This window comes from Argopecten irradians, chromosome 7, assembly GCF_041381155.1.
Source record: "Argopecten irradians isolate NY chromosome 7, Ai_NY, whole genome shotgun sequence".
NCBI lineage: Eukaryota > Metazoa > Mollusca > Bivalvia > Pectinida > Pectinidae > Argopecten > Argopecten irradians.
In genome coordinates this window covers 43,425,507-43,448,975 of record NC_091140.1, presented here as the reverse complement: position 1 = coordinate 43,448,975, position 23,469 = coordinate 43,425,507, and the positions used below count along the sequence as shown (strand labels likewise).

At 35.0% G+C, this 23,469-nt stretch overlaps 1 protein-coding gene across 1 annotated transcript in view; it reads right to left on the bottom strand.

The window, feature by feature from the left end:
- The window catches only part of LOC138328530 (cyclic nucleotide-gated channel alpha-3-like), a 51,332-nt gene that overhangs the window by 5,584 nt on the left and 22,279 nt on the right, over positions 1-23,469 (bottom strand). Inside the window, exons 3-4 of the mRNA XM_069275372.1 lie at positions 3,699-3,844; positions 251-462 (exon numbers count right to left, since the gene is read on the bottom strand). Coding sequence (XP_069131473.1) covers positions 251-462; positions 3,699-3,844 — 358 coding nt within the window. The remainder of the gene's footprint in view (positions 1-250; positions 463-3,698; positions 3,845-23,469) is intronic.

Here is a 23,469-nt window from a genome sequence, read left to right as displayed (position 1 = left end):
AGTAATGAAAGAAATATTCCGAAAATTATTTTGTTTGCTTGCTTTTTTGCTGTGCGTCCTATTAATATCCAAATCAATCATTTAAGGATGTGTCAGATTTAAGAACTAAGAGAAAACCGGAGAACCTGAAGCAAAAACCAACAAATAACTAGGTTTTATTGATATTTTGTGCTCTTGCTTCGAAAGAGAATTCCGAGAATCATCTGTTCGGAATGATCTAGAGCGTATCTGAATTACTCTTTAGACTCACCTGTTCGGAAGGAGATACCCATATCGATGATATACAATGCGTCACTGAGGTAGTCGAGAGCGAGCCACAGGGACAGATAACTCTTCTGTAACTCCCAAAACACCGACCGTGCGATGATGAAGATGACATTATAGAGGACAGATATGGAGATGACGAAAAGCCATCGGTAGTAGAAACGCTGAGACGGATCCACCACAAATCCCTTCCAGTACCTAAAATCAAATAAATAAATAAATAAAAATAAATGAATAATGAAATGAGTAAATAAATGAATAAATAAAAATAACGATAAAATAAATAAAAAAATAAATGAATAATGAAATGAGTAAATAAATGAATAAATAAAAATAACGATACTAGATATCCTACCTCATGTAATTTTTACAAGTGACATAAACATTAACTTTTCATAGCACAACTGACCAAGTTCATCATGAAATTCGTGACCTATATTTGTATGGCGAGTATCGCCGTGGCCTAGATTTGTATTGGGGGTATTTGGTGAATGATGAAGATTGATTGACAATCTTATGAATTGGTTTATTAACGAGAATGATAAACCAGTGAACAAAGGTAAAAATTACATGTTTGGTTTTCATAGAAAAAAATGATAGGCAATACCATGTCAAATTATACTCTCGGAAACCCAATGTCTAAATAACACTACGCGCCGTTAATATCAGATCGTAGGCTGATAAACGTGGGTAACCGACGATAGTCAAATTATTGAAACACTCATGCCTTTAATAAATTTGAAATTTCTCCTCTTTTCTTGATGCTTAATGATGACAATCCTTATATCTTTATATATTTTATGTCCGTTTAACGACTTTATTTTTTGGATAATGCTTGAATTGAGAAAAAAACGGTAGTTCCCGTGATAAAGTCATCAAGAAACATCTAGTATCAGACGAATCACGTAGGCCTTGAACCCACTATCCCGATGTGAAAGGCTAGTGGTATAACGTCAGAGGCCATTAACATACGGGCACTGTATAATTGTAATGCATGTTTGTACATTCTTGTAACCCTAGATAAACTATATATACCGCTAAAGCCAAAAAAGGATTTGCAGACAAATGTTTTCCTTAAGTGTTAATATATCACAGAAAGGATAGCCTCCGTTTAATCAGACTCGTTCAAAAGGCAAAATTTGTGTCTGTTACTTAGAGATTAATGTTCGAGCAGTGCCATATTGGATTCCAGTGGTCTTTATAGATGGTTGAGAAGATGCAGACAAATGCAATTTAGAAGAATATTTTCCCAGAGAACAATCAATGAAAGACGGAATTAGATCTGAAATACTATATGTATTCCCATTCTAGAATTCCCTGTCCTATTACATATACCGTTTAAACTATACATAAGATGTTTGTGGCAAATGCCGTGACGTCAGTACAGCGTAACTTTATACCAAACAGGAGAACACGCAACGCCAATGTAGTATGCATGCTTTACAAACGTGGCTCTTTGAACAGGCTGATGACCTTGCATGTGATCCAACAATGTTTTCCCTGAACCGTCGGTGATATATTCATTCAGAGAGTGAGTAATAATTGCCAATATGATTTTAAACTGCATACTAAAGTCAAATTGGACTAACGTGGGAAAATTTAAACGAAAGAGAATCGTGTATAGTAATGAGCCCGACTCTTTGGTGGATCAATGGAATCTAGGTCAAATATGGGTTAATACAGAATCTCAAACGAGAACTTTTTTTCAAAAAATACAATACAAAAATATGATCCTTTAGCCTGTATATTATTTAGTGAATCTGTTGATACAATGTTAGAAATCTATTGTGTTTCAATAAAACAATTGTACTTTAGTGTTTTCATGAATGTACTGGTATTGTGATATCATTGTATGCCTAATACATGACACATACATCAGTCATTCACGATGCCGAAATAACGTTTCTGCTTCTTATCAAACTCCTATCGAATCGGTCTTGTATTTATTAGCAGTCATAAATATCCCTTCAGCTTTGGTTGTGGTTAAACTTTTAATGGCCTGATATCCTCCTAACCCTTGTGATATGTTGAAAGTGATACGCGTCGGGGTTTTGGGGGATTGTGATATCAGATACTATATTTTTTCAATATCACATGGTGTGAGAATGTATCTGAGTTAATGAATATTGGCGTCACAATATTCCTATCTGATAAATGGTGACGAAATGCCCTTAAAAATTATGTCAAAAAATGTTAAAAGTAGACAAACATGTGTCTTTGTGTCTGAAACACCCGGAAAATCCCTAATGAAAAAGGATTGTACACGCATGGCAATAAGTAGTGTGCGACATGATGACGAGATGTCGTTTAATCGAAATTTCTCCGAGTACGTGAGATATCGTGTTGACAAGCCCCCTTAGTATGTGTACTGACACCTCTTTGGTTTCATGTGCTAAATTACACAATACTATTCACACAATAAGAGGAACCAACCGACATCGTGAAATGTGTCACCATGCCGTCAAGGTCAAGCGCTGTTTCATCAGCGTTGTTAATCAATTTTCCGAGAGCGACCCAATTCTTTACATTCAATTTCCGAGCTGATTGTCAGCAAACCAGACCAACAAGAACTGGTCTTACATGATCTCACCAGACTACGTCACTGACAAAGAGATTTATATTCCAACCTAGGGGCATTATTTCCGAAGCGGTCGAAAGAAAAAAATAACATTTCCTATGTTTATCAACATAACGAATCCATTATAAGTCAACATAAACATAACCTTATCACAAAACAATACTTTAAGGAATTTTTTATGAAAGGGTTGGTTTTTTCCTACTAATTGATCCATTAGCTTCAAGAAAAAACTATGATTGTTTTTTAAACATTCTTGAGACGGTTATGCTTTTTCAGCGTTTTTTGAGTATAAACTTTAACGATAAGTCGATGCTGAAGAACTTGTCGACAATCATGTAATGAAGAAAGTAAAAGATAACAAGAATAAAAGAAGTAAAAAGAATATGCTTCATCAAATCTTTACACTGATCTTAACTCATTCTGCTTTAAATGCTGTGACGGAAAGGATCAGATGTCCATTTTTAAAACTGAATACTGAGTCAAATATAGCTGTTAAAAACAGTAACACAGAATATTAGTTGTGAGGATAAAGTGTACCTCACAACACAACTGTCATTTCCACCTAATATTAACACAATATTTTTGTGATTGATGACTTGCTGTCAGACCCACGATTGCAAAAACTTACTCACCTGAGACCAAAGATACAGACAAATAAGTTTCGTCTTATGGCATTGGGTCAGACCCCAAGTAGCCAAACGTATCAAGAATCGCACTATACGAAAACAGACGGAATCTAACTCTATTGGTTGACTAATTGCGTTCCCACCCGTGCTGACCTGACACAAAAGGAAGAATTTTAGCCTTAGAGAACTAAGCTGTTGGCTGTCTCCGATTCACCTACACCTGTACTCACCTGATGTCTGAGATCTTCCGTGCCTTCCTATCTCCATGACCAACTTTTGTGTCCTGTCCACCCATGGCCACCCTCTCCAGAAAGGAGTCCGGTCGTTGCGGTAAGGTCCGAGATCGCCATCTTCCTGATGCCCACGACTTTATCACCTAGAATAGAAGGAAAATGTATTGAACTCAACCGTATATACTTTACACGTACAAATTATCAGCATTCAAAATTTAGCACCAACTCAAAAAACTGTAAATTAGTATTTATTAGCGCTTATATATATTGGCGCAATTCGATGGTTTAATACCAGAAATGCCGTTAAAAAAAGCTAAAAAAAAGCTAAGATAAAACCACTTCTAAAATAAGACCGTTTACGGTATACACTTCATTGATAAGGATTATTTAATAATTGAATTCACCATTTTTTTAATTTCATCGGGGTATGAAAGAAATTTTGTTTGCAAACTGTGTGAATCCACTTATGATTCCATTGATTTTTTTTCAATGGATTATTTTTTCCAAATCAATACGCAACGCCAATGTTTCTATTGTGACGTCACGATAACGTCGGGGTTCCGCGCCATTCTCGATTTTTTTTTCATCGTGGAATGAAAAAAATGAATAGGCCAAACAGAAAGCCAGAAACAAAGAGAACATTAATTATATGACTTTAAAAGACCAGTAATAATTAAGGATGAAAAATCCAATAATGTACATTATCTGATGATTTATTCTGTTCGTCAACAAACAATATTTACAAAATGCGTGCGCAATTGCACATTGTTAACGACGTGGTGTCGGACTAAGTATGGTATTTTAAAAGGATCAGTTTTGATAACAACTATTGGATTGTGAAGAGTAGGCCTAGCACGTTCGATACTGATAAGATATGCCATTACCCCAAATATTTGATCTGTAAGAAGCGCGTCAATGCCGAATCTATCAAGTGTATCGTCCTTGATCTATTTGTGGAAGTTCATCGAACTTCGTCCGAAAACCAAAACGCGGAGATATGATCACTTTTCTGATCTTCATCAACATATCAGCGAGAAATGAATAGAGCGCTAAATTTAATTTCGTTATTTGACTAACTGGTGTGGTTTGCAAGTCATCAAAAAGGAAAACCTAAACCTAAATTAATTAATAAATATGAAATGAATATTAAAAAAGGAAAATTCTGTTAACGTTTGCAGACATCTGGGAACCAAATTGTTGAATTGGGAAACGTGACGGTACATATGGTCTACATCATCAGTCATGCAAATCTAAAAACATGCACAAAAACTTGGATGCTGAGGCTGAAAATCACGTAAGATAAACAACAGGAGTGGTAGATAAAGGATCCAGCAACAGTAGCAGATATGCTCGTGTTGCTACCAGAGAGAATTTCAAATGGTAATAGTTTTATATTAATATAATGTGTCTATTGTTAAGTAAATATTACTTTATCTGTGGATATGCTCGTCGCCATGAGTGTTTTTTATCTGCTTATCTCTCCACATAATTCTATTGTCCTTCCATTTTGAAAATAAGGAATATTATCTCGGTTCTGGTTACAACATAAGAACATATCGGAGTTTGTCAATAAAACTTTCTCGTCTATTGATCTTTGCTATTTTGTCTGGAGTCTATGACAAATGGTCCCTTGGGTCGGGACAAATTAGCTTTGGTTGGACGCAAATCAGAACGAACCGTTGACAATGAATGTAGATATGTCCCATGTATAATCTTAGCCCGTCTGGGCTGTGTTGTTTCAAGCCCTGGACACCGACAGCATAAGTGTTTACATTGAAGGCTACACTACTGGTATTGATATTGTGCGGACAAAATGCCATTTGTGTATATATATATTATACAGTCAATATCAAACAAAGAGGGAGAAAAATTCTGATATTGCTGTCGAATATTCACTAATCTTAATATGCCGCTAGCGTTATTTTGAGTCATTTCAATTTAATATTCCTTCGATGTAATGATGCCGAATGTGTAAGTCTCCAATACAGATATCATATTGGATACTGATTTTAGTACCTTTTAGCGTAGTCTTATTTTTGATAAAATTTCAACAGTTTAAAAAAACACATTTTCATTAAATAGAATATTATGCCAAATACTTAGAAAACAGAGGAAAAATCCAACACATGCCATTATCAATTTGACCTGGTGTTTGGGAAGGGTTAGCTTTGAGTACACTTTACATGCATTATGTAGTCTCGAATTGCAGTTTGATTTAAACATACTTTCCGTAATTCTTTTATAAACAAATGCATTGGATCATTTGTAACATTAACCTTTATACCCTTTTCCTAAATATACAACAAATGATTACTGTTGACCAATGGTTATATCACAGTAATGATACTGAATGTAATATTTGAACATTAAAGAAAATAAAATTTATGAGATTTACTTACAACGTTTTATCAACAATTCTCCACTTCTAACACATGTCCCATACACTATTTTTGCTATAGATGGCGTTATACGTTGATAATTAATATTTCTTTGCTTTCATACAAAATATGGCTTTCTGATTGTTCATACAATATGAAAAATAATCCGAGAATAGCTCGACAATCCCACGTTATCATGACATTACATTAAAAACATTGACGTGGCGTATTGATTTGGAAAAATAATCCCTTGCAAAACCAATAGAAAAATGCATTTAAACGTGTTGTATTTTATCAAATTAATATATAAATATATATGAGCATTTATGTCAATGTTTTAAATTTCGTCGATTATGAAAAAATGTTTGCTTCGCGGATTCTCAAAGTATGCAAATATTTTATTTCATACCTTGATTAAATTAAGAAAAACGCTTATAACAATGCTTAGATAAAATAGGACTAAGAAATGGGTGTTAAAATACGAGAACAGACATGCAAATATAACGACGTATTTTGATATTATGATATGCGACAGACAATATAAATGGAACTGAGGAAGTTAGAAGCCAAAACACCATTCACAAATGGCATCTAATAAACATCAATTGAGGGGAACTGATTTCACCTAATTCCTGAAACACGTGCGACAAAACAACTTCCTCGGGATTGATAAATAACCACTTAAGTGCAAACCCGTCAATCCTAGTTCTGGTAAAAGACCGGAATGCTCCACGTTTAATTTTAATGACCAATTATTATGCATCTTTGCAAACAGGAGCCCAATGTAATTAATAACTCAGCTGTATTTCGAAAAACAAAGTCGTAAACTCTAATTTGCTGAAATTCTCGACACCTCAAAATCAGTATTCTGTTCGAATCGGAGATAAACAAACAGTTGGAGCACGTTGATAACTTAGCTGTAATTCAGACACACAGCCGAAATCTCTATCTTGTTGAAATTCACAAAAAAAGTTTACTCAAAAATAGTAACATACACAGTCCAAAAGGCAAAGTCACGTGCGGTAGCTCTGTGATTTGATTGACAGTTGGCGATCAGTCAATTACCAGTCTTCAGGGGAGATGATATGAAAGACATTGATATGCTATTTTGCTTGCTTTTACGTTTTACTAACAGCTATGACTATTTAATGGATTGTTATGTCCTTTGTAACTGTTCTTCGTGGCCTCGAACTCTCAACTCGGATGTCAAAGGTAAAAGGTCAGTGGAAGAAATCAGACACCTTCATCACTCGGCAAAGTGCCCCTCTTCCAGAATACAAATGATGACTGATTAAAGATACTTCTCTTAGCAATTCATGTAAAACCTTTAATTACAAAGTCATTATCAAAGGAAGTAATCCATTTCAGCTCGAGGTCTAGTGTCAAGAACAGAGCAACTTAGGCTTCCTGGAATCTTGGTGCGACCACAATCTGTTAGATCAGGAAAATTAGTAAAACTCTATAAAAACTCTTAAGGTATTATATTCGGAAATCGCATTTGATAAAGTGCCACAATGAAACAATTATTTGTTCCATTTAAAATGATATCAGTACGGAACCGCATTATCAACAGATGTTTGGGATTGAATTAAAACTTGCATAAGGGAATGCGTTGTCAGTTGCTTCACTGCGCGGCTTTCAAACTGCATGATTTGCAGACGACAATCGGAATGAACAGAATAAAGAAGAGATTTGCTGAGTCGTATAACTTGCATCTTAAGTACATTTTAAATCACTGAGAGACCTAATTTATTCTAAATGGACTTCAGAAGGTCGAATTTTCTGCAGATACATTTATTTATTTTGATTTAGGCGTTTATGATTAATATTCTACTTGGATAAACAAAACGGAAATAAAAATACTACGAAAAAGAATTGAAGAATCGAACACGTCTTTATTTTCACAATATTTTCAAGGAAAATGGTTAAGATTTATTTTGTGGTAAACCATTTTACGTGCATTGATATGAAACAATGGTACAGTGTTAATTCACTAGCAACAGATTGGGTCATGAAAGAATATCGGTATCATGACAAATCCAATGAATATCGACCATTTAGCCAATTACAGAAAGCTAATAGAGGAATGTATGCAACTTTTGTTCTTTTCTTGTTCCTTAGTGATTCGTAAGTGTAACACAAAACAAAATCTGTCCATTGTGATATTCTCCTCTAAATCGTACGCTTGGAGAATCTCGGCATGTGCCATAACAGAGTCTGTTGTGAGATTTCGATAAACATTTAAGGATATTTCAAAATCAGACACCAACAGATACTCAAAGTATATTACTAGCTTTATACAACATTCATATTCATACATAAATAGTCCTCAATCACATTTTCGTCAAAAATCTAATGAAAATGTATTTCACTGAACTATAGATGAATCTAATGGCAAGAAACGTTACTAATAAATAAATATTTCTTAATCACAATTATTGTCAATCAGAAAATTTATTTCACTGATCTAATGTTCAGGAAAGTTACTGATATATATACTGAGCAGATTACTCTGAAATCACGTGAGCATCACACATTCTAGATTATAACTATATGTCAACGAGATGAACGACTGCACATCACGATAGCATACGGTAACATGGAACGCTAGCCTACAATACAGTACCACGATAAAATGAATATGTACTAAATTGAATTCTGCTTAATTCATCTTACTGAAACACCGTCAACCATTTCCCCAGATACCACTGTTAGCGTTGCTATTGACGATTGTTATGCAAACCCTTGAAACTCATTACTGAGGACATGTTAGATAATTCCCTGTTCTAACCGTATTTGCAGATGGTAGTTTGCCCCATGGGCTTTTGTTTGGTGTGAATTTCCTAGAAATTGACTTACAACATTGTCATTTAATCATGGAAGATTTCGTGTTTTCCGCTCGTAACTTGTGGTGTTAATATCACAGACAAAAACAACTATTGAGAGTGTTGTGTTAGTACTTTACCTACTTCTAGAGAGCTCGATCGACTTAGCGTTAGACAGAAAACCCAGAGCTTTCGCATTAGATTCTTAGCGGAGGAAGTGAGTTAAATAAAAAATGATCAAGATCTTTGATACAAAAACCAATTATTGAAGGACCTGGACAAAGTTGTATTGTTTAATATCATACTCACAAGTGTTGCAGTTAAAGGATATGCTAGCTAGCTTTAGGAAGGTGGGGGTATTCGACCCGACTATTTGGACCTAATAGCTTCTCCACATGGGTTTCGAACTCGCGACAAAGAGGCGAGAAGGACTTGTGGTAATATGCTTGGGCATACATATAATGTTATATTCGTTTACATTGTGTTATATTGTTATCATGCATTGTCTTCATAAGAGTACACTATCTTCAATAACATCACAGATCCTCAGTGTTTTTGAGCAATGTATATCTCGGTAACGAATTAATAAAGATATCATGAATTTTGGCAAGCTTACGAAGCAAATCTACTGATGAATCTGCTATAACAGCAAAGCATCAACATTTACTTATTAACGGCTCACCATGTACCCAACAGTGTTGGTTACCTGTATTGATGGCCAAATTTAAACACGCTAAAATTTAACCACTCTATTTTGATGCAAAAGCGCAAAAATTTCCCTTCGCCAAAATATCCTTATTTACGGTGATTATGCGGATTAGTGATATGAGGTATACAAATCAGCAATGATATGCCTTCTTGTATATTCCATCAAGAGGGGACAGGGATTTTGCTTCTAATTGCTCATGGAATATTCTTTATATATGTTTATATATACTAAACATGAACATGCATTTTAGTTAACATTTTCTTATTATATATAAAAAAAATCAATGTTTGTGTATCATTTACACATGAGTTTTGTGATTTGAACATTATTCTTTTTTCTTCTTAATCTGAATTGTTTTAAATCAGACTTATCACACATAACTGGCCCGTCCAGCCCAGTCATACGGCCATGTCATAAATATCGTAAGAAACATGTGTAATAACACTATTATGACGTCACCTGTAGTTTTGACGTCATAATCTTGATATGACGCCTCATGATTGTCTCAGTAGACGGAAACATCATATCAGAGTCAGATTTCTACTGTTTTTTAGAGACGAAACTTAAAGTTAAAGTAGTCTTATTTCTATTTATAAAAGTTATGTGATAAATAGAATCTTACACTCGTGCCTATGTGATAAGAAAATTATCAAACTCGTGAAATGATTTGATATGCCACTCGCCTAAAGGTTTGTAGCATATCGAATTATTGAACTCGTTTGACTCGTTTGATGATTTCATATCACATTGCCACTCATGTAAGATCCCCCTGTATAATCCTACGTTTATGTGTATTTTTATCAAAACCTCCCTGTGCATGTGTTGTGTAAGATTATGTAAATGACGAGAGACTAATTAAGAATTAATTATCTCCCTGAGACCCCGTATCATTGATCAGACAAGCAGTAAAAGCGTTCTACCCTTGTTTGAACCTAAGTACATAAACCGTTTGATAGCTTCTAGATCAGTCCATCAAAAATGGCTTCAAAGTCTCTGGAATTAATATCTTTCCAAGACGCAAGACTGTCACGCGATGTCACTCATAACACACTGCTGGTAAACAAACAACGTTAACAATCTCTTGCTCACGTGCACCAGGCATATGGAACAGCATTATTTACGCGAGATACAAACATTCGCGAATGTGTGTGTGTGTGTGTGTGTGTGTGTGTGTGTGTGTGTGAGAGAGTGATAGATAGAAAGAGAGAGATAGGGAGAGAGAGAAAGAGATTTTCGCAAAGAAGCGTTTTAAATGTTTATATGAATGAACGAATGTCTGTCAGACAACTTGATCGCAAATTTATGTATTTGTAAATATAATGAAAATGACTAAAATTCGAAATATTGTTTATGCGAAAATAAAGTGGATTACTGTCCTGTAAACGTCTCCTTTTTGTGGCGGGATTTTTTTTATTTTTCATGTCAAACAACTATTATTCAATTTCTAATTATTTTCACAATTCACAGCCATAAAATTGATAGCTTTGTCTGGAGATTATCGCTCTAATATCAAGTTTTCTAAATATCATTGGGAAAAAAATGTTTTAGAAAATAAGAATTAAAAAAATAAGATAAAAAATACAACGATGTATATAGTAAAGGGACTGTTGTTTGAAACAGTTAATTTGTAGCGTCCTCAAAAAAAAAAAACAAACAAAAAAAACAAGCTTCTACATTGTAGGAGTCATTAACTATCCCCTGGTTTGATGAAAATGTCAAACAACTGCTTTGGTATCGGGAATTGGGAATATTTCAATGATGTCTGGCAACGTTAGCTGAACATCTATAGCCAGACACGGCGAAGAAACTGTCTCTTTATGGTCCTTAAACGGCTTTTTTAGAGCGTTTGATTCGGACAAAACAGAGACAGGCGTAACGAAAATATGGTTTTGTTTTTCACAATCTATAACTTTGTGTCATTGCCTTATTACAGTGTCACGTTTCGGTAGGCTTCGCTCCGAAAATACAATATCTATGAGCGCAGCCTAGCGGAGAGAATTGGTACTAAGGCAGGTAATCCATTCTAAGAACATCAGTTGTTCTAACATACTGCTGACAAATATTTTTTCGGATAACAGAAGAATTATTTCAGAAGCACAAAAGTTTTCAAATGACCAATACGGTTGTTATATATACAAGTAATGCTATATATGGCTTGAAATCATCCATATTGCGTCACAACGCATGTTGTCGAAAATGTTATTATATTGCACAGATACGAAATACAAAAATCTGTAATACATGGACGAAATAAGATTTTACCTGCTTCAAACACAAGAGATGAATAAATCTTAATTTCGAGTTGACCTAGTTTACAGTTCTTTTTACATATCTTTTCCCGACAATTAAAAATAATATACTATACCTATGTATGTAACTTCATATCGGTTATTTAATTTCTTATAACCTAAACTAAAATCCATGGATTTAAGATTATATAGAGTTTGTTCTTTTGCCCTTACATTACAATAAATTGTCATCGCCACAAAACATAAATGCAAAATAAACATTTTTCGTTTTTGTTTTCTTCAACACACGCAAAATATTTATAGTCTGATCGAAATAAGCTACAATAAAAAATGTGTTAATTGAATTAATTTTCTTACTTGTTTTGATAAACAAATTGTCACGTAGAAATACAATGTACAATCAAAATTCAAGTTATGCTATAAATGACCATTTAGGATAAGGAGAGTAATATTGATAAGCATGTGGCCTTTATACAGAGGTGGTCACTAAGGCATGTTTCACTACATATGGAAATTATATATTGTAATAAGCAGCGTGCCTTTCCTCATGAGACATATATCAGGCCTAACGTTAAGGATTGTGTGTACAATACCTCTATTTGTCCGTTACCATAACAATGAATTAGATGGCAAATGGATGACGTCCGGAGTTAATTTGATCAGGAAAAAGCCCGAGGCAGTTTGGTATCGTAATAAGTTGATGTGCACGACAAGGGCTACCGGACATCTGTAATCTGGTCGTGTAGGGCGTGTAATGGGAGGGAGGTCATTAGCTCAATAAGTGTTAGCAGAGGGATAATAGCGCTGTTTACCGGCCAACGAAAAAGTCCCTGCTCATGTATACAGAAAGATTGCACTTATGTGACACAAAGGGTCGTAGGGTGTCAAAGCAATTAATGAACGAATATTGCTGAATAAAAACACAACCGACGCGTACATTAGAAAGGTGCATGGACAAATCATATGTGTTATATACTTTACTGAACTACCATACGTGATCAAATATGAGTCAATGATAAGACAAAAAAATAAATAGTAATAAAAAAATAATTATAATAAAAAGGGAGAAGATCGAATTTTAATTATTAATATCAAGACCCTCATATAACCACGTTCGTTTATCATGCAGTAAATATAGTGAAAAGTATTTCGATTACTATTTTATTTTCAATTTAACCCTTCTTGGTTGGTTCTTTCAACGCACTTTGTTGGCTTTTGATATAATTATCCAATCTCTAAACGAACAAAATATAGATTTGCTCCCTTACGAATTTCAAATATCTATCATATCGGCTGGGTAAAGAATGAATAATTGTCTCTTCGAAGATATTCAAAATATCTACAGAAATAAGAGTTTCTGAACAAGTTATCGCTAATTGCATTCCATTGTCTGGTATTTCCCTATAAATAGATTAAGACAATACAGTAATGTAACGTAACGGATTAGATAGATATTACACCCGTACTACGAGGGAATTGATTTCCTCTATACAGTGGCTAAGGTACTTAAACAAATATTAGACTTTTACACCGTTAAAGGGCATAAGATGAATGTCGATAAAATAGTAAACCCAAACCCTAGCTAAAAACCTTTTCAACAAGAGCAAATCTTACGAGAATACAATAGTTGATATAATAACAGGCACCATTATAAATATCAGAACATTATGTCGAAAAAAAACCCCAAAAAAACCAATAACAACACTGTGTATAAGTATTATTTACAAATCACATTTAGAGTAAATTTATTAATGATTTGGTTTAAAGTATATTTTCTTTAGTAATTTTGCTTATAAATAAGTCTCAGTGATCACTCTTTGAAAAAAAAAAAATCTTTGGAAAAAAAATTAACAAAACATTAATTTTTAAGTAATTTGTTTTTTGTGGGTTTTTTGTGCTTTTTGCGTGGAGATAGATTAAAGTTAAGTAAAACAAAAATATTGAAACATTTTCTCAAGACCATCAATATGGCACAAATGTGTTTCCTTTGGTTTGCTGTGTGTATATATTATAATACCGCAAAATAATACCGTCTGCTTCATCGTCAGCGATACGTATCTGGGTCAAATCCGGATCGTGTAACCATTTCAAATACCGATTTGCTTATTACAATATTTTACATAAAGTCAAGAGGTCACATAGCGGTTTTGTTGTTATGGAACATAAATTCAAGTCAGGCGGGGATAAAAATCACTTCCTCTTTTGCTGCCTTTTGTCAATTGTTTTACTGGTGTAAGAGGTCACATTATGGAACGCCATAGCTGCCTTAAGACTAGATGTTTAATTGCATCACGTCACCATGTTATAGCATCGTGTCACCATGTTATAGCATCGTGTCAACATGTCATAGCATCGTGTCAACATGTCATAGCATCGTGTCACCATGTTATAACATCGTGTCACCATGTTATAACATCGTGTCACCATGTTATAACATCGTGTCACCATGTTATAACATCGTGTCACCATATCATAGCATCGTGTCACCATGTTATAACATCGTGTCACCATGTTATAATATCGTGTCACCATGTTATAACATCGTCTCACCATATAATAGCATCGTGTCACCATGTTATAGCATCGTGACACCATGTTATAGCATGATGTCACCGTGTTATTGCATCGTGTCACCATGTTATAGCATCGTGTCACCATATCATGGCATCGTGTCACCATATAATAGTTGATGTCGCCGTTTTATTGCATCACGTCCCCATGTTATAGCATCGTGTCACCATATTATTGCATCGTGTCACCATGTTATAGCATCGTGTCACCATGTCATAGCATCGTGTCACAGAGTTATTGCATCGTGTCGTCCTGTAATAGCATTATGTCACCGTATTATTGCATCGTGTCACCGTGTCATAGCATCGTGTCGCCAAGTTATTAAGACGTTTTCTATTAAGACTACTCGGAATGCATTTGGATTTTACCTTACAGTCAAGCGAAAAGACGATCCCGATCACCATCTGCTAGCCGGAAATTATCTTCAGTGTTGTTTGGCGGGAGGACGTTTGGTAGGTATGATTAGATCTATGGTTAGATCTACAGCTACAAAATGACAATTTTCAAATGACTTTTTTAATGACTAATGAAATAGGTAGCGAATATATATTCTGTTTCCTAATAGTTTCGTATCTTTGAAAAGGTGTCTCTTTTTTATTATGATACAGTCGCTCTATTTTTGGCGGTGTACAGTCAAACAGAAGTGCTTAGTTTAAAAGGTCCCAGTGAAAAGATTATACACAACGGTTCTGTTTCTATTAAAATCCATGAAACATATTACGGCTTTGTTGTTTATTAATATTTCAACTGTTTACAATGTACGTTGAATAGTTCAAAGTATTGTGGTATGAAAGTACATGTACATGTAAATAAAACAATAGAAAGTAAAACGATCAATTAATGGTTATCGTGTTTTTCATCTTTCTTTTTTTCATATAATTGTCTTAAAATACTTAATTTATCTTAATGTCTAGAATTGATTTTTATTGCTTCTGTAGTAATAATTATAAGCATAAATATATTTATCACATTTTGGCTGATTCGAAGGTATCAAGTGAACAAGTTAGGCCAAAATTTCGCACGTCTCTCTAAAAAATCCTTCCTTGCAGTCAGTAGATAGAGAAAATGTGGAAAATATGGGTCAAATATAAAGTGGGTTTTTTAATTGCGTATCTCTATTATGAAACTGATGTCCGATAGTTGTTGTCTTCAAATTTCTTGTGATACCGCGGCATTTTAGTTCTTCAATCTGTACAGATACAGTCATTAACACTCAGGGGCGTAGGAGGCGGGGGCGACATTGCAAACATGTCCCCCCATTTACGCCAAATGTGATGTTCTAAAAAATGCACATTGAATGCACATTGAAAGAAAAAAAGTGTCATCCTGCACATTTTTCGTACTTCATTTTTAGAAAATTTTCCGCTGCGCGGCGTGTTTCCCAAAACTTTCAAGCATGTAATGTTCAAACCTTGTAATAATGATAACTAGATATACACAAACTAGACTAAAATGTCCATCAAGAGATTATAGTGTTATAAAAATGTTTCTTGAAAGATTCGTTTGTTTATATGTTTTAGCAAGACAATTAATTCATTATTTTTTTTTGAGATACACAACAATGTGCCGATGGTGTGAATTTGGTATACATGTACATGTTCAGATCGAGCAGGGTTGCATAATGGTATGACGACATTCACAATTATCATTTCTAAATGCAGGTACTTTAAATCGAAAAATTACCGTGTTAGGAACGCTTTTAGATCAACAAAATACATTGTAAAACTCATCTCAGTCATTCTAAATCGTAATATTTTTTTCCCGAGGGACACCCTGGACCCCACAAACAACAAAATCTCGAACCTTCGGCGCTCGCAAAATCATCGTAAAACTCATCTCAGCCATTCTAAATCGTAATATTTTTTCGGAGACCCCTCGACCTTCCAAACAACAAAATCTCGCGCCTTCAGCGCTCCAAAATCATCAAAATACATCTTAAAACTCATCTCAGTCATTCTGAATCTTAATATTTTCTCCGGGGGATACCCCCAGACCCCCAAACATTCAAAATCTCGAGACTTTGGCGCTCGCACGCTACTTTGTGTATTCATTAATTTCCTGTTAGCGACGCTACTGTCTATAGATGTGTACAAGGATTATATGTAATGATATATGAAAAAATTTATAAAGTATGCATGTGGGTGCGGGGCGCTTGGGGGGTTACAAAATATTGAGGGCCTTTCCCTACCTTCCCCCATTACGTTTCATCTTCCTACGCCACTGTCACTGTTCTTGCAAAATAAGAAAGGTATATTTGTAAAATCCTTTTAAAAATGCAATTGACCTTGTGCGTCTTTAACACATAAAATAACCTTTTTGCTTGAGGGATGTTTTAAGTTTTTGTTTGTTTCTTTCTTTTTTACAAGTTCGTTCTGCCACACGTCCCGCTCAAGTTTTTGTATTTGTACACAGTGACCGGTTTAGTCTTTTTAGTCACACAAACCTAAGCATTAAGTGGTAACTAATTACATTGTAGCGTCTCTATCATTCTTTAAATTCTAGCAATGCGATACTGTACTTATAGGTATTTTAGACAGCGATAATGGACCGTATGTTTTAACAAGGATTTATAAATATACGTCCTTGGTTTTAATGACATCAACAATTTTGTTGAAAGTGAACGTTTTATAACATGAATCTTATATCTTCACTCTTCTCTCTGTGAACTGCCCACAGACAAAGGAAAGTTCTTCAAAGATAGAATTTTGGAGTGAAAGTTTGACCAATAAAAATGCATATTATTATATCTATAAGCCAATTAAATCAATAAAAATTCAATCTATCAGTCCGGTAAGTCACCTAACTGGTACCTACCCTCACCTATAATTAGAAGAGGCGTTTGTAATATTTACGATAATGTTTCCTTAATTGTATATATTTATGTATATATACATTGTATTTATAAATTATTTTCTGTAGAATACATTTCCTATGATATATTGATTGAACTGATGATGCCGCGCAACCAAAATCACGGACTGAAGCCAAATTAGATATAAACGTCTATATAGTTTTCTTACTATATAAACAAAAACTTACCGGTGTATACACAACGACATGTATCATATGTATCCGGCCTTAACTAATTCTTAAAAGGTTATCGTTGGATGAATTTCTCTGAAAAAAATCACAGCTAAAAAAAAAAATCTTCTGATGATTCTTGTTCAAGCATTCGTGTTGCTTTAAATAAATATATCACATACACACCTTCTAAAACACAAATTTAGATAGTATAACAGGGAAGTTGTTCTTGTCATTAATTTACTTACATGTAGATCTACAATGCACATGTAGAAAAAATGTAGAGCTATGAAATGGACAAGAATAAGGCTTTTTGTTTTACAAGGGAGGTAACCCCCTGTGATACATGTATACATGTAGTCCTACAGGTAGTAGGTAATTTGGCCGTTGTCCTGCGGATCTCAAAACAGTTTGTCAAAAAATAGGCGAGGTGTTCCGATTGGGCCTAGCAGGTGATCTGGATCGTCTTTGTGCTTGACTGTAAGGTAAAATCCAAATGCATTCCGAGTAGTCTTAATAGAAAACGTCTTAATAACTTGGCGACACGATGCAATAACGCGGTGACACGATGCTATAACTTGGTGACACGATGCAATAATATGGTGACACGATGCTATAACATGGTGACACGATGCAATAATATGGTGACACGATGCTATAACATGGTGACACGATGCTATAACATCGTGACATGATGCAATAACACGGTGACATCATGCTATAACATGGTGACACGATGCAATAATATGGTGACACGATGCTATAACATCGTGACATGATGCAATAACACGGTGACATCATGCTATAATATGGTGACACGATGCTATAACGCGGTGACACGATGCTATACCATGGTGACATGATGCAATAATACGATGACATCATGCTATAACATGGTGACACGATGCTATGATATGGTGACACGATGCTATAACATGGTGACACGATGCTATAACATGGTGACATGATGCAATAATACGGTGACATCATGCTATAACATGGTGACACGATGCTATGATATGGTGACACGATGCTATAACATGGGGACGTGATGCAATAACACGGTGACATCATGCTATAACATGGTGACACGATGCCGTGATATGGTGACACGATGCTATAACATGGTGACACGATGCTATGATATGGTGACACGATGCTATAACATGGTGACGTGATGCAATAAAACATCTAGTCTTAAGGCAGCTATGGCGTTCCATACCCTAGAGTGTAGAATGGTATGGCATGCCTGTCGTAAAAGCTCTACAAACCTTATGTTGCTTGCATTTTACGGTACATTTCAAAGTCGAAACTATGTTCCGCGTTGTGTTATAGCACTATAAAAGAATAAGAGTTGTCTCGTAAATTCTTGAGGATAATGAAAACGTTTCAGTGACGTTTCCTTTCGAAATAAATATTTCGTTCCCGAAATGCAGTAAATGAGGTCATCCAGTTAGGAAAGAGTGGCGGTAAAACTTTATTAAAGCACTTTAAAGATGCTCAACCGCCGACAGAGCATAAATGAAACTCATCATTTGAACAATAATTGGTGTTTAATCGTGTATATATATGTCTAATTGACACAAACAACAATATTACATAATTTCTTTCGCTTTGGTGCATGCGCAATCAGTACTTCATTCCATATAGGATATAGTGCCACGGATTTTTTTCGGGATGCAATTAATTATTTTTCATATTTTTAACTTGAAGTAAAATTAGAAGCTCAAACTTTTCAATGATGGTAATGGTGTAAAGTAAGTAACTTTTGTAACTGAAGAAAAATACTAAATCGTCTGCTCCTGTTTTTGAAAGTGAAAAAATACCATTTGTCAGCGGTGGAGCACCTTTAAATTGCTGTCACCAGAGAAAAATAGTATAGATATTCATCATCGATCTGCTTAACGTTCAGTGAAACGCCGCTTAAAAGAGTTTTTATCATATGGAGTTCAATGAAAGATTTATACCATATTCAAATTCAGTGAAACGCTTGAAAAGCTTATACCATTTAACGTTGAATGCCATGCTTAAAAAGTTTGTACCATACAGGGTTCAATGAAACGCTTGGAAGGTGTATACCATGTGTAACGTTCAAAGAAACGCCTGGACGGTTTATGCCATATAACGTTCAATGAAACGCTTAAAAGTTTATACCATACAACGTTCAATGAATTCAATGATACGCTTGAAAGGTTTATACCATATACCTAACTTGACACAGCATTCAATCACGGAGCAAAATAAATAGAAATTCCTAGGTGTAAGCCTGTATTGAGTGTAACGTTCTCCATTGAACTTTGAATCACTTTACATGGCGAGCGTATTTACCAGAAATGAATTAGTTGTTGACTTTATACATGAGACTGAGTATTTAATGGCTGCGTTTAATGGCAGCGCTAATGTCACTTCACTGTCGCGCCACTTCTTGGAAGTCTTCCGTAACAAGCGTGCAATAAAACGTCCATCTGTCATCTACTTAGACAGACGTAGGTCGGCCACACATCACCACCACAGCTAGTGCCTAATCTTCAGACGGCGTCTCTAACAGTTTTCAAGTACATGTTGCCTTTGGAAGTTTAAAGCAGGGACGGCTTTATACGACGACATTTGAGACTCGCCGTCTCGAATTAAATCACATTACGACCGTTAAAATTAACCGTTGATCGTTAAACCAAAAGCAAAAACACCAATTTAGCTCGAGTTCAAATGAGTAGGTCTCCTAGGTGTAACGGTATCAACACATATATTTAAGAATAATGATTTGTTAAAACGTTACTAAGAATTTACCTGAACTTTATCGCGATTATCGTATTATATGAGGCCATGCAATGACAGAGAGCTTAAAGTATATCACGCTCTACCGCTAGCATTAAGCTTCTAGCCGAACACATTTTATACAGAGCCCCGTAAATCATGACACAATTGCAAAGTTTTATACTTTGAACCCAGAAAATAATGCAACAGGACTTACACTATAAAAACGTACTGCATTTGAAAATTTCATGCTTGCAATAAAAACAGCTGAACAAAAAATATCTGCAATAATTTTTCATAAAATAGTCACACTTTGGTCAAAAAGACACTATTCTTAACATTTGATACAAAAGAGTTCCAAACTAATAATATAATACTAAATGCGACATTGGACAAAGGGGAAAGCCAAACAGCGACAAGAACCAAACTTTATATCTTCTTCATACATTTTATATCCACAATACGTTAGTACCACGAGAGTTGATACCATTCCTGATTTATCCGGATGGTACGGTTTAACACAATGCACATACTTACCAATGATTTCCCCTTCCACGTGTAGTACGAACAGGGACGTTTTAATTAGCTGTGATACTGACAAAAATCAATTGTGACGTCATAGTATATACGAAACCGTGAAGTCAGAAATTGACGGATAATCAACAAAGTACTGCATGAAATCATTGTTGGGTTGATTTTTCCTCGTTGTTATGACCAGGGCATCCAGTAAGCCCCTGAGAGTATGGTTTTGACTCCCCAAAACAAGATTTGATTCTTTGATTTGGAGCTTTTTTGTCTTATGGTTTGACTTCAGATTTCTGAGAAATGGCTATTTGACTTCTGAAACTGCTAAAAGTCAAGGGTCAGCCGGATGTTCTGCATGAAATCACAGATTTAGATCAATGGAATTAATTTTATGTATTACTGTTACAAATACTAACCGTAAAAAATTCTATCCCTGAAATAGTTTAGTGTTAGAAAAGTACCCACCAATATTTCATGACATACAGTAACTATTTCATTTGAGATTTTTCGCAACCTAACACTGCTTTGTATATATCAAAACGAGGGATGTTTGGACATTGCTACATTTATAGATCAACGTGACGATTTATTCGCACCGGCCTACGTGACAGAACAAAAGCGATATTAGTAAAGTATCAATACTTATACCATTACCAAAAAAATTAGGTCGTTTATGAAAAATAGAGAATCTTGTCAAAGAACTTAACTGTATTCTCTATTTACATGACCTCGTTTCTATTGGATGGCCTTTATTTGACCTTTATTGCACTCACGTAATCTCCATTTGTAGTGCTTGTCCATCAGCAATATTTATTCCACAATTTTGCCACAGTACTTTCACGTGATCTGAAGTGCCCATTAATCTCGCGGATAAACCTCTGACGCTTGTTTCGTATCCTAGCGAGTATAGGTCTAAAGTCTGTCCCTTTACTTGTCTGGCGAGTGTACAATAAATGACCAGACTTTTCTCAGAGGAACAATCTATGGACTCTATGTATCATTTATCAACTTAATGTGATAAGTATAGTCAACTTGCAACCAGGAAATGTCTACAACGACCCTGGGTAGGAAAATGGTGTGCCATGCCGAACTCTGTTGAATTATACCAAACTACATAGCAAGTAGTAGTAAAAATATATAAGTCTTCAAAATAGACCTAATAACACGAGGACTTGGTCTGGATATTGGAGAAAACGTTTGGTATAAGAAAACAGCAATACAAAAATTTCAGTATATATACGGATTCTTCAACCTAAACATAAGCATTGTTATAAGATTTAAGAATTGCGAATAAAACTGCATGAATATTTTTGTGTGCTTTATATAATTAACATAGACCACACCATTGTGCTAGATAATACAATTGGAGCGAAGAGCTAAATCTAGAAATTTGTGAAAATTGTGTTGAGAGAATTTCTCTCAAAAAAGTTATATTGAATGAGAAGGTACAACAGATACATAAGCCTTAAAATAGTCCAGTGTAGTATAATGTAAAAGGGAAACTTGTATAGGGGGTGCACGAAAGAACATAGATAATCATAATCCATAAGGAGATTTATGTGTCTGTTCTTTGGTAAACTGTTGCGGATGTTGATTCAGCTGTATGTACGTTAAATAGACTGTACATCGATCTGTAAGAAGTTCTATTGCATTTTCATAGCGAAAAAAAAAAATAGTTATTTAGTTGTCGTTAGAGGGAAATTTATACATTGTAAATTAAAAAAAACGAACTTGTTCGAATGATTCATAACTTACAACTTAAGTTCAACCTTTGACATATCAAAATGAAATATATTATTTTTCCATATCGTTTGATATTTACTACAGAGAGTACTTATTCACTTTGATTATCGAGACACAATATTTTTTGTTTCTCTCTCGCTGAATTTGACCTTTAATATTCTCTCATGGCCCCAATCTGTATCTTGACGAAACAAGCCCAGTAAGAGCACACTAAATGGAAAGCTACAACCATAATCTGACACTCTATCACATCCAACACTATAGAGTTTCTCTACAGCGTACATATATCTGCATCCCTCCCGACTCTAACGACCACCAGCACCAGAACTCCTGGAATCGTTTCCATAGCTTATTGATGTACTGTACTGGACAATTTATCAGGTCTGCCTATCAGATAGGATAGGGCCAATTACGTGGTGCTCCAGGGAGGGTTAAATGATAATTCCTTACATTGTAAATGGCTTCTTTCAGAATTAACCGCGCTTTCACTCCGTAATCGTTCTGGCAACAGACGCCCGTATGTTGTAATGGCTTGCGCCAGTGTTTACTTAACCCGTGGTACCAGAGATAGGCTTGACCTTATTTAGTGCAGAGCCATTTCATGAATTTTGTCTAAAGAGAACTAAGCAACTCCTAAAGACATTGTCATTATCTTACTTACTGTAAACGGACTTATTTACGCGAGAAGGAATTTTAGCGGCGTGAACCACGGCGTGAAAAGTGCGTCTATGCGGTACTGTCCGATTAATGCTTATGTCATAATATATGGAGTCCAATTTTCTTTCGTGTCCGATTTACTTTTCCGCAAATTTCGTGATTCATGTGGATTTCGCGAATGCTTATCTCTGCGAATTAATGTCAACATCACTTATATTGATATTAAATCCCATTCAAATTTTTAAGTCAACGAATAGTTATCGTCGCGAACTTATTTTGAAATATGATATCGCAAAGTTTGGAGGTCAAGAAAAAAAACCTGGTTTACGTTTTTTG